Below are 12993 nucleotides of genomic sequence, written 5' to 3'. Positions count from 1 at the left end.
TGCTAATGGTTGTTGTTGTTGGCTGTTGGCCTTTTTTTAGTTAGTGCGTCGGAAGTTGTCGCCGGCAGTCAACAAACCATAACGCACAACAAACGGTACTTTTGAGAACTGCAGAACATTTATCGCCGCTTTGAATGCCAGCCAACTCTTTGTTGTTCCTGTTTCTGTTGTTGTTGTTGTTATTCACATTGTTGCTGTTTGCATACTAATATAATTTTCAAAAATTAATTCATTAAAATTATGCTGTTGAGCACCCAACAAATTAGCCAAAAGCCAGACAAGTCGAAAGAAGTGGGCAACACTCTAACCAATTATTCATAAGACTGGCCTACAACATTTCTGTGGTTTCTTCGTGAGCCATTATAGCAGCATAATTTGAAGTTTCCATTTCAAATTGCTGAACAACAACAACCACATCAAAATTGCTCTCGAATAAAGAAGCTTCATAAAAGATCAAAATTTTAATTACTTACAATAAGAAGAGATAGAGATGTAGTATATTGAGCACTAATTTTACAGAACTCTTAAGAAAAATATTGTCTTTAGTTATATTTAAATTTGGCAAATATTTGTATATGTTGAAATTGCTAAACGGAAAATGGCTTAATCAGACAATTATAAATTTGTAACATTAAAAATATATTCACTGGCAATCACTCTTTAGAAATGTTCTAGTTAGTGAAACCTGGCATTAATCAAACTTGCTTAGCCAATAATTTAATCCAGACCTCTTAACCATCAAATCAACTCAATCATCAACAATCAAAGTTACTTTTCGGATGACTATTTATAACATACTATAAAAACAACTATAAAAATACAGTTCAAATTAAAATCATTTAACTAATGAAAATCAAAGTAAACATAGGACTCGTCACCAAAATCTTGGAAAATCTATCATAAACCTCGTATCGTAAAGCAAGAGAAAAACTTTAAAGACTTTGAACCTTCTTGTGTTAATAATGTCCAGTTTGGTGAAACTGATAATATTGCTATTTATGAGTAGCAATAAATATCACCTATAAGGTGTTTTACAGGCTATAATAAATTTTAGACAAAATTTAAACTGTTTGTTATTTTTTATAACCCTTCTTGAAGAAAATGCTCCCCACGCATGCATCGAGTTAGTTTTCAACGTAAATCATTTTCATTGGGCTCAGCTTATATACAGTTAGTTAGCCCCATTTCTCTATTAACGCAACTAGTTTTTTTCTCTGGCGTTAGTCTCATTACCCAATCAGTTGATTTAATCGATCATTACGATTTCCAGTTTATCGACGATGATCTTGCAATGGATAAGCTTGTATAGAAACATGGCCGTTTTTCAATTTCCTAGCCCATAAGCTGCCAATTTTATGGCCAAAAACGCCGCTTGGTTTTATGAGTTTCAACACCCAAAAAGCTGCGAGAACGCCGCGCATAGAATCCAGCCTGCTGTGGGGCATATATACATATATCTATTGCTACATATATGTGTATATGTGGAAAGAGCCACACAGCGACGCACTAAAAGAAGAATTTATGTTGATGATTTTGTGTGGCCGCCGTCGCGAGACGCAGCACCAGCGAAACTAAAATCGTGGCCAGCACGGGCTGCAGCCGGGGGGCGCACGCAGACACACACAAAAGTGCAGACAATGCCGACCACAAGCAACAACAGCAACATCAGCAAACGGCTGCAACATCGGCTGCGGTCATCGCACTGCCCACCCAAAAAGGCGGGACTAAATTGCCGAATGCCGTTAGAACAATAATTGCGCACACACTACCATACAGAAAAAATAAAATAAAATAAAACAGATGACAGTGGCAGGGGGTAAAAGGAGGTGTGGGGGATGGAGGGTTGGAGGTTGGAGGGAGGTCCAAACTACATTGATTGCTGCTCGCAGATAGAAGCGCTGCCAATTTATTGAGTTGTAAAATTGCAAGTGGCTGTCCAAACGGGACCTCGCGGATCCATATTAAAAATAAATAAATTTTAAAAAAATGCTTGTACATGTCCACTTGCCTCCCACCGCCCCACCTCCCTTCTCCGTTTCTAACGCTCATTAGTTCCGCGCGGCCCCTTCGCCGGCTGTCTAGACTAATTGCCATACATAAATAAGCTGAATTCACACGAAAATTTTTAACTCTAATGCGGATGCTGCTGCTGCTGCTGCTGTTCTGGACAGTGACGAATGCCGCTTCCTTATTGCAAGGTCAGTTTTGTCCCCGTCTTTGGCTCAACTTCTTTGCTCCGGCACCCAGCGATTGATTGATGCACTGCCAGCTGCCGTTAGCGGACTGCAACCAATGTTCTCCAGTCTGCGGCCAAAAGCACTTCACACCAAATTGGCTCCTAATCTGCAAACGGCGCTGCCCAAAAATGGCTAAGCCACTGGCCAAGTCGCTGCCTTTACGATGTTTGTTTTTTTTGCTTTTTTGTTTTTGTCAATAATCGTAAATTAATGAAATGCAACAGCGAAGCCACACGCCGAGTAAACAAACAAATGCCGACAACAACAACTGAAATAGTTGAAAATAATTTTTCAATAACAGCAGACTGTACACACTTAAAAAAGTTTGTCAGCCAAAAAAAAAAAACAAAAAAGGAGAGAACTCTTTTCTTAGAAACGTCCAAAATTCAATTTGAAAAGAAAATGAAAATATCTTCTCTAAGAGTATAATTATACAGTATGTATCTAAAGGATAAATATTGATTGCTTCTTTCAAGCTCTCAATTTTTAACAAATTTAAAAGTTTCAACATTTGTAAAGGCACAACACAAACAAAGCCAGTGGCTATGTGCAACTACCCACAGTGGGTAAGCCTGATAAGCACCACAGCAACAACAACCGCAAGATGCGATTTTAAAGCCATATTTATGGGTCCTTAACATTGCCATTGTTATTGTTATCGCTATTTGTTTGTTGTCGCCGTTGTTCCTTGTTGTTGTCACTGTTATTTGTTGTTGTTGTTGCTTCATTTGTTCTTTGTCGGTTTTGTCGCAAGTATCTGTCGTACTTTTTGGGTCAACATTTTATATAATTTGTTGAATTTGCATTTAACTAACCAAATACTAATGTCAACTTGGCGAGCCATTAAATAATTAAAATATTCGCTAGCACAATGAAATTTTAATGACTCAATAATGCACAACAAACACTAAATGACACTTAACTCTAAAAAAAATGGAGAAAAGAGAAGAAATAATATAAGTGGTAAACCAGAAATGATTTGAATGCTGCCAAACGGTAGTCGCCAGTTAGCAGTTGATGCTCATCATTTCGCTGTGATTAACTTAAGTACACAAGCCATAAATATTTAAACGCTTACGGCGAAAGACTGACAAAATCAAGCGTGCTAACGGGCAATGGTTAGGGAGCAGAAGAAGGGACTAGGACATGGACGGGGCAGACGCAGGGATGGGAGCATGAGCTGTTGCTGGCGAGTAACGGCACTGCACAGTGGCAGCTAAACGTCAGCGACGCGTCAGTCAACAAATGCTGTCTAGAAAATGACGACGACAATGTTGGTAATGGCCAACTAAAGCAGACGCACGCAGTACCGAAGCTAAAGCTACACTGTTACAAAATATTGTCTTAAATTGCATAATTAATTTTGTCAGAAATAACAAAAAAGAAAAGAAATCTTTTATTAACATTAATGAGTGGCTAGACAATTTATATTATATTCTTTACCATTAAAATTAAATTTAAACGGGACTTGATATGTATTGATTACAAATATAAATTCTTAATTTTCCATAAACTAATATTGGCTGTTAAATAATATCTGGATAAGGTAAAAAAAATGTTTTCACAAGAGATTTCAGTGCAACTTCAATTCCTCATAGTGTGTTGCAGTTGCAGGCAGCATTAACCATAAAAGTGAGCAGTGGCAACGGATTGAAATAACTAAAGGCGTTCCATGCTGGGCAGCTTTTTGTTTGTATGCAAATATCTTGACCACCAGAAGCAGCAGCAGCAACACCACCACCACAACCAGATGGGGCTCATTGGCCGGCCGATTGTGGCACCTAGTTGATCAATAATTGCCACACGACAGCTAAATGGGCTTTAATGCCATGTTAGCCATGATGCGACGCCACGTCGTCCAAGGAAATGCAAATCAAATTCTAATGATGTTGTAATACAGACAGCGGGCACCAAGCAGCAGACGTAGCAAAATGGTCATGTCGATAGATAGCTTGGGACACACTGGACACAATGCCCAGGCACGCAAATAGCCTTTACCGCAGCAGCAGCAACAAGCAAGCAAAAAGAGAAGAAAAACTTATAATATTAGAATTGAACATGCAATCTGACAAGTGTTTCTGCCCAAAACATTTCCTGGTTTGGGCCGAGATGGCCACTGACCAGGCTAATTGCCACACAGCATAAATATTGCAACTATATAGCCGCAGCAATGACCATCAGCGCGATTTATGATTGCGTTTCCTGTGACTCTACAACCTCCAGCCCAAAAGTTGCTTAGAAGAAGTCCGTTGCTTTGACTGCTGTGTTGTATTGTCGCTTTGGGCCAACAATTAAGCGGAAATGCAATTGTCGTCTGTGTTAAGCCAGAACACTCCCATCAACCGTGTGGCCACAAACACTTACACAATACTCAATGCACAAAGAACTCATTGATATTCCACACTCCGCGCGCACAGCTCATACTTTGTTGTTGTTGCTTTGGTGCTGTCATCGACCACATTGACGACCCTTCTAATAAGGTATTAATACCTTTTGCCAAACACATTTGACGCCGCATTCTTGCCCGGTTATTGATCACTGTTTGTTGTCATAGGTGTTTGTGGTTATTTTGTTTTATTTTTTTTTTTGTCGTTAATCGTGCCTTTGCATTTTAAATCACAAACACGTTCGACAAGAATTGAACTTGCAATGCTTTGATTATTAACATCAATTAGATAAGGCTCTATCAATTCCGAGGATTTTTGAACCACTAAAAACCCTTAAGAGGGCCGAATAAAAACCACATTCTAATTAAATATTAATGAAGAGTATAACCAATTAAGAATAACTAAAGCAATTATAGTTTAAAAGCAAATGTTTCGAGAAACTCAATCTGATGATTCAACTTGCAAGTACTTAAATACCCAAAAAGACACGAATTAAAATCTCTTAAATGCCAATCTGTATGTATATTGTATAAACTTACTTTCAATAGTTACTTAAGCAATTCTTAATATTTCCACGTTTATAGGGTGATGCAACTGTTGTTAAAAATAAACAAATGAATGCCACTTGCTGCACCTGCCCATCAGCAAAGGTCAACGAGCGCGTGCGGTTCAAGTTGCTGATGAAGTCGAAAGTTGACGTGACCCGTTGAATGGATGACAACCACAACAGCAACGACACTAACTGCAAGTGAACATTGTGATTGGGAGTTGACTGTTGCCTATTGGCTGGTGACTGTAGCTAAAGCAGGTGATTAATCAATGTGTATATATGCATATGACAAATTCGCATCAGCTATGGGAAGTGGTTGCTGCTTGGATTCTAGCCTCTGCTGTGAGAGCGGGCAGTGTCAAGTGATGACCATGGCCAACAGCAACACTGGCAGCAGCACTGGCAGCAGCACTGACAGCAGCACTGGCATCAGCACAGGCAGCAGCAATGGCAGCAATTGACGATGACTTCGAGTGGCCACTTTGACACACTCAAGCCGGCTACGTGCAGATCCCTATCCACAGATAGCAACACACGGCCATACAATTTCAATACAATATTTGAAATAATTGGCTACAAATCGTCATTGTTGTTGTTGTTGTTGCTGCTGTTGTTGTTACTGCCGTGGCTTTGGGTCTGATCCAACTGCATCGACATGCCAAGTCCTAGGCCACAAATTGCAGTTGGAAAACTGCGGCAATCGTAGACACATTTTGTTGCTGCCGCTGCCGTTTTGTAGCTGCTGCCTGACCTACGACACCATCATGTGCGCCCAGTCGACTGTGCAGAGTCCCAGTTTCAAAGCCGAATGCATCCTTTCCCCCACCCATTCCATCTCTCTCTCTCTCTTTAGCTCTCTCTAAATACATCTATATATATATATGGACATATATATATATATATATATATATATATATCTATGTCCAGCTGGCCGCTTGTCAAGTTTTGTGGTGAGTGAAACTTAAAATTACTATTGATACTGATAGCAAACTGCAACTGCAACAGGCATTACACGTAAGAAAAACCTGGCTGGCAGAGATTACTTTTTTATGAGTACTTTTTAAGTAAAGTACGAAATAGATTTTTCTTGAAAGAAACTGTACATATCTTTTAATAAGTAATAAGTTCTAAAAATATTACTCGGGTTCGAGTAGCTCGAGTAGTTGTTTCAGCTTAGTTGAGATTTGGCTTAGGTCAAGAAGAGCTGATGGCAAATTCATGCATTAAATTGTGGATATACATTTTATAATAAATATGCTTTAAAATTGATAATATTATTGGTATTCAACTCAAGTACTATTGCTGAATTACTAAGCTGATGTTATTTAAAATCGGAATCTGTAGTTGCCGCCCACACCCCATGAGGGTGGGCTATTGCCATAAGGTCCATCCAGATGCTGTCCATATTTGCCGACAACATCGAACTCGTGTCGCTTGTTCTCACTGGTCCAAACAGGCACCTGTGCTTGAACCCACACATCCTTGCCACTCTTATCCTTGTTGTAGCCACCATCCACTAAGAAACGCTGCTCATCTGGCATATTAAACTGCTTTCGCTCATTCCAGACATCCTTCTTCTCCTCCGGATCGGGATAAGGCAGAGCCAGTGCAGAGCCGACTAAACAGCAGACTAAGGCGATGATTGTTACCTGCATGTTGTATGTGAATCTTGAGCTGATTGACTGATAACTCAGTGTGCCGCAACCGTGCTTTTATAGCAGGACACTAGAGATAAGAGACACATCACACCAAAAGAAGATGCAAAATATAAAAAAGTACCGTGCTCTAGCTGCTCTTATCTGCAGAGTACTTCCCCTGGATAGATTACCAGTATGTGACTTGCAAAATTATTTGTTGACTTTGATTTTGTTTATAGTAATTATGTTACATATACATGTTTACAATTAAATAATAAAATAAAATAACAAAAATATATAATAAAAAAAGTAACCTTGCATTTCTAAACATATTTCTTTAAGTGTAGCAACAGCAAACTGCATCAGTTTTGTTGCTGCCTTCTTGCCTTTTAATCTGTGCGGCATAATGCGTTACGGTAAATATTTTTGCAGTTAAGATCAAAGCTGGCCATCAAAATGTTTTCATGTGGTCTGCCCCGCTTGCCATTATTTGCCTAATTGAGCTGCGTTGGGTCAGATTTTCGACTGTTGCCAATTATGAGACCGATATCTATGTACTACACACTACATAGATACATTCACGTATAGATATGCGGGCAATTGCCACAAGGTGCGGAGAACTCAATCATCGCCAGTGGTCCGTAGTTTGCTTAATGCGCAAAACGTGAGCACAATTTGCATGGCGACAACAACAGCAAAAGCAACTGTTAACTTAACAACTAACTAACTAACTACCAGCATCAACATGCCGCAACTATAAAGTCAGCCTTCATTTTGCAGACTATTCTGAATGCATTTCGCACATTTTACTGCATGACTCAGTTTTATTTAAGATTTATTACGTAGGCAGCTCGCACAACAATTCATTAGCCATTTAAATCATTTGACCCATCAGCTCGAACTAGAGATGAGAGCGTGACTGCATATACATGTATATATATTTGAAGATGATCATTTTATTTGATTAAATCGAGTAAAAATCACCACAAAAGTAAATAAAATATTATTCAGTATAATTTATTTTTATAATTTCTCCCAGTTTCTCATAGAACCTTCTATGGATTTATTTATACAGTGAACAGTATATGTAATTGAAAAATTAATTAAATATATCGCTAACGGTTACGATTTTCGTGTGTGAGTCACGCACACATTTTTAGCGCAGCTACCACTATGGTGTATTTGCAACAACGTCTTGGTTTGCTATGTGGATAGGTCACGTGTTTTGTGTTTTTCGTGGGCCTCAGCAAAATATCAGCAAATGAACTATAGACATTTTAGCCAAATGCAGTAAGCAGCCGCAAATGCCGTGCTCTTTTTGTCAATTTTGGTAAACAGGGGGCTTTGAGGTGGAAAAGCTGCTTTCATGTCTGGTTTGCCTGTTGTTTTTCTTTTGGTTGGTGGCGGCGCATCTTGCAAGAGTTGCACTAAATGTCAAATGCAAATGCAAAAAGGCCACAGTTTGTTGGCACCTGCCAAACTTTCAGGTGCTTTTTCAAGTTATCTTTCTACCTGTTCTGGTGCTGGGCTGACAGTCATAATTAATACGCTTAAGTTGGCTTACTTAGTTTCAATTTGCACGTCGCTGACATATTTCTCCACCCTGTCGGCTTCATTAAAAACCCATTAGTGGAGTCATCTTGGACGCATTAGAAACTTCTGCATCAATTTTAGTCCAGCATTGCCAAAAGATGTGGCATCTGCCGTGTATTAGATGTCATTGCTGTTATTGTTGTTGTTGTCGTTGGTGTCAACTTTGAGACTTTTTTCATCCGTTAGGTTTTCTTTTGCGTGGGAAATGCCGTCGATCGGTCACGATCAGCAAGCAAGCAATCAGCAATCAACGCTCCCCGATCAAAGCGAAGACACAAACCAGCTGAAATTACTGCTCGTACATGCAAAATAAAAAGTTGATTTTATCATTGTTGTTGATTGTTTGCGTTGCTTTCCATTCATCTGGCCTTTAAAGTGATTTGCCACTTGACAAATGAGCTGCCTGCCACATGTGCAATTTAAGAGACGACTCCAACAACAACAATTTGTGGATCCAATCTTCGCTCAACTTTGCAAAACAATAGACTTCAACTATAGCAATAGCGATAGCTATATAGAGCCACATACACACATGTGCTGATTGGCTTGACAATTTGTGCATTGAATTGGAAAATATCTCTAGCAAATGGCCAAGAAATGGAGCGCACATCGTCCATACATTCATACGTTCATATCAGTGCATTAAAATGACATGGAAAAACTCGAAAGTCTCGAACCCCTCAAAAAGAGAAAATTGTGGCGCACACAAAGGAAAATTGCCAGAAATTGGCGCTATTAACAAAAAATAACTTGCGGAACGAACCCAACTGCAGTAGCACACAGAACCGATAATAGAAACAACACAAAGACAAATAAGAATGAAAAACGAAAAAAAATAAATAAAAGCAAACAATAATGTTTTGTTACCCTATGGATTGACCTTCATTACTGTTTGCAACCAAAATTTAAATTTGTTTGTGAAGTCTAATTGTTTTGTGAACATAGCTATAGGGTTTGATGTGCTTGTATATAAAATGTACTCCGAAGATTGCTTCTGTCGATCACATACCCAGCCATCGATAAAGATCGATTAATAACCACATTCTTGAAGAGAATGCTTGTGAATACCATTTAAGTAAACCGAGAATTAGATTTCGACTTTTAGATAAGACTTCAGAGGATTCGTTAATCCAGCATTAATTTCTAGAGTTTTCCTTTCATGAGCACGTATGAGTATTTTAGTCCACTCAGACCTGCAAACAATGCATCTTCCAATCAAGTACCCAATTTCTATCACTTTAAAGGGAATCTGTGAAACACTCTCGTTTCAGGCTTTCTGGTTAGTTTCATGTTTTCATTCTTATTCGATTTCAACACAAAACGTGCCAGGTTCTTTTTTTCTCTCAATTTTCGTGCTGCTGGCACGTTTAACAAATTTAAAATAGTTCAACGTGACAAAAAGTAGCGGAGAGAAGGCTGCGTTTGGCACATAGATGCCTCTCAACTGACGCACACAGCAATTGCTGATCGCAGCTTCTAGAGCGATTTTCGCTTATCAGCACAGCTGACTGATAACGGTGGAATAGGTATATAGCTATATAGCTTTATGAACTTATTTAGTGCACTTTTCAAAATCGAGTAAGACACAACAAAAATTAGAAATGTTTGGCTTGTTGAAATTGTTGTTCTTTGTTCAGTGGCTAATTGCTTTGAGCCAAGGGAATTCCACAGCGATTAAGGATTTGCATCGGGCAAGTGCTTAAGTGCGGTCTATAAATTAATTACAGCTTAATAATTCTCTAAGTTACTTGCAGTCACCTGAGCCAGATCCCACAATCTTTGAGTGCAAACCACTCTTAGAGACAGATATGCATATGAATGATATAAACTGCAACTGAATATGTTATATCTGATGTTTAAAAACATAAGTGCTGAAAATATATAAATATAAGTTTAATATCCAGTATGTTCCAGGTATTCTTTTGAAAACAGTTGAAATTATGTTGTGAAGTAAATATTTTTAATGAAATATATGTGTATAACTAAACAATTAAGATTAAAGATGAATTTGGTATCCCTAGAAACGGAATGTGTACATTGCACCTGCACCCCAATTGGGTCGGCTATTGCCATATGGACCGCCCAAGTGCTGTGAATATTGTCCGGTGGCATCTACGGAATGGCGACCATTTGGACTCTGCCACACTGGCGCACGTCCATTGACGCTCAAATCAAAGCCCTGGCGAGGACTGCCCCCGCCCTGCACATTCAGCTGGCGACGCACACGATGCTGCTGCTCGACATCAATGGGCGCCCAATCTCTATTCTCGGCCAGCTGCAAGGATGTTAGGCACAAATAAGTTTTTGTGGCAACTGCACCAACTTTTTTGTGGGGCACAGCACTTACCAATTGTGAGTCTTGCTCATAGGCATCCAAGTCGTCAAATCCCCAGATGCAGGCGGTCAGGCCGAGCAGGAGCAGCACACTGAGATTAAGTTGCATCTTGTGACTTTTTTAAGCTGTTTGGTGCTGCAGTTACTGTTCAACTGAATGATGAGTGATGGCTGGTTCTGTTTGCTTTATATATTTTTTATAACGCCACTCAGACTAAAAGTTCCCCCTTGAGGGAATCCCTTAGCACATTGTCTGTGGTTCACAAGTAGATCCCCGTATCACATATTGCTCTTGATAAGATGCGTGATCTCATGAAACAATTTATTTTCTTATTATTATTATGTTGATAAGGATCGAAGTGAGGGACCCCCATTGGAGTTGTGAGTAAATACATTGGTATTCCCAATAACAGTCAAAACCAAATTATATAACTCTTCTAAACACGGCTCCTCATTTTACTTAATATATATTAGATATCGATATCGATATCAATGCTATCTACAGATATTATGTTACATTCTTTTTACCACGTCACTAGTAGTCTGTGGCCGACATTACAAGTGACCTGCTACAAAAGTAATTTAATCTTTAACAACACTCAAAACGGTATATCCCATTTCACAATTCATGTGGTCACGTATGTAATTGGGCTATGCTTGAGATCAACTATATAAATAGAAATGTGTTATGCATTTTTGATTTAAATATTGCGGACCATTACTTGCTCAGTTAAAAAAAAATTGCTTTCGAAATATATAACTGATGTCGTAATTTTTTTAGAATTATATATAATTTGCCAAGGTCAAGTTATCGGTAGAACCCAGCTCTAAATTTGCAACAAATTTATGCAAATTAATGATGTGCAAATCAAATTGTAATTCCCATTCTAGACCCGAAAAATGATTCATTTTTTAATAATTTGATACGGCAACGCCCACATTTTCGCCATCGAAGATGATTCGCTTTCGTTGGCTGCCTAGTACCTCAATTAGTTAAGCAACTTTGGGTTAGTCTCTTGGCATGATAAATTTTCATTGAAGGCTCTCTTGACAGTTTACGCAATAAATCCAATTAAGAAAAAAGATTTTATCTTGTCGAATATTGCGGCAGGTTTCATTAAGACAAACATATTGTCGTCATTATCGACGTGTGCGCTTAATTTGTTATTACCAACAAGAATTAGCCAAAAAACATAAATATAGTCATGTACAGCCAAACTGCAAGCTCATCTCGGCGGACTATGAGTAATAAAACTGACTGTATGTTCCGGGGTAGATGAACGTGAAGTTATTCAAGGATGCCAAAGTGCCAACCCCAACTCAAACTTTGACTATGAATCTTCAATATTTCATAGAATTGTTTTTATGTTTTTATTTTAAGCTAAGCTAATTGTTCAGATACTTGGATTTAGTAAAAGGCAAATAAATATTGAGTTTGTAAACAAAATTTTTATTTCAATAAATAATCCTTTAACTTCAAAATAATTTTGGTATTCAACTCAAGTACTATTGCTGAATTGTTAAACTGATGTTATTTAAAATCGGAATCTGTAGTTGCCGCCCACACCCCATGAGGGTGGGCTATTGCCATAAGGTCCATCCAGATGCTGTCCATATTTGCCGACAACATCGAACTCGTGTCGCTTGTTCTCACTGGTCCAAACAGGCACCTGTGCTTGAACCCACACATCCTTGCCACTCTTATCCTTGTTGTAGCCACCATCCACTAAGAAACGCTGCTCATCTGGCATATTAAACTGCTTTCGCTCATTCCAGACATCCTTCTTCTCCTCCGGATCGGGATAAGGCAGAGCCAGTGCAGAGCCGACTAAACAGCAGACTAAGGCGATGATTGTTACCTGCATGTTGTATGTGAATCTTGAGCTGATTGACTGATAACTCAATGAGCCTCCACCGAGTTTTTATAAGCTAGATGATACAAAAAAAAATCCCCATCAGGCAGCTGCTCTACTCTTATCTGCAGAGTGCTTTCCCCCGGGTGATTTCTTCTATTTGACTTGTCAAAATTCTGCCTTCTTTGTTTTGCTTCAATTAAAAAATATTTGTGTTCAATACCCCAAACTTATGTTTAGTTCAATGTCTTTCCATTTGGAATATATGTGGAATTATTTTCTTCATCTATTATTTATTTTTCATGTTTTCAATTCATCGAAATCATTTATTGGCCATGAGGAAAATCATTCGTCTGCCATATTTGTAATAAAATTATTGCATATTTTCTCTCTGGCAAAAGA

The 12993-nt window shown here is 38.6% G+C and overlaps 3 protein-coding genes across 3 annotated transcripts; all 3 read right to left on the bottom strand.

The window, feature by feature from the left end:
• Window positions 1-6402: 6402 nt before the first annotated feature.
• LOC6560166 (diptericin A) lies at window positions 6403-6856 on the bottom strand. The gene has a single exon (XM_001987807.3). It carries the CDS (start codon window positions 6827-6829, stop codon window positions 6500-6502), a length of 330 nt encoding a protein of 109 aa, XP_001987843.1. The 5' UTR covers window positions 6830-6856; the 3' UTR covers window positions 6403-6499.
• Window positions 6857-10342: 3486 nt separating this feature from the next.
• On the bottom strand, window positions 10343-10901 carry LOC6560165 (diptericin-D). The gene is made up of 2 exons (XM_001987806.3): window positions 10752-10901; window positions 10343-10679 (listed from the first exon to the last, which is right to left on the bottom strand). Exons 1-2 carry the CDS (start codon window positions 10845-10847, stop codon window positions 10422-10424), a joined length of 354 nt encoding a protein of 117 aa, XP_001987842.1. The 5' UTR covers window positions 10848-10901; the 3' UTR covers window positions 10343-10421.
• A 1279-nt stretch (window positions 10902-12180) lies between these two features.
• Window positions 12181-12618, bottom strand: LOC6560164 (diptericin A). Its single transcript, XM_001987805.2, has one exon. The coding sequence runs from the start codon at window positions 12601-12603 to the stop codon at window positions 12274-12276; it is 330 nt and encodes a 109-aa protein (XP_001987841.1). The 5' UTR covers window positions 12604-12618; the 3' UTR covers window positions 12181-12273.
• Between the last annotated feature and the right edge of the window lie 375 nt (window positions 12619-12993).

This window comes from Drosophila grimshawi, unplaced genomic scaffold (assembly GCF_018153295.1).
Source record: "Drosophila grimshawi isolate 15287-2541.00 unplaced genomic scaffold, ASM1815329v1 contig_184, whole genome shotgun sequence".
Classification (NCBI taxonomy): domain Eukaryota; kingdom Metazoa; phylum Arthropoda; class Insecta; order Diptera; family Drosophilidae; genus Drosophila; species Drosophila grimshawi.
Note: the sequence above shows the minus strand (reverse complement) of the source record. Positions and strands in the feature narration are given on the sequence as shown.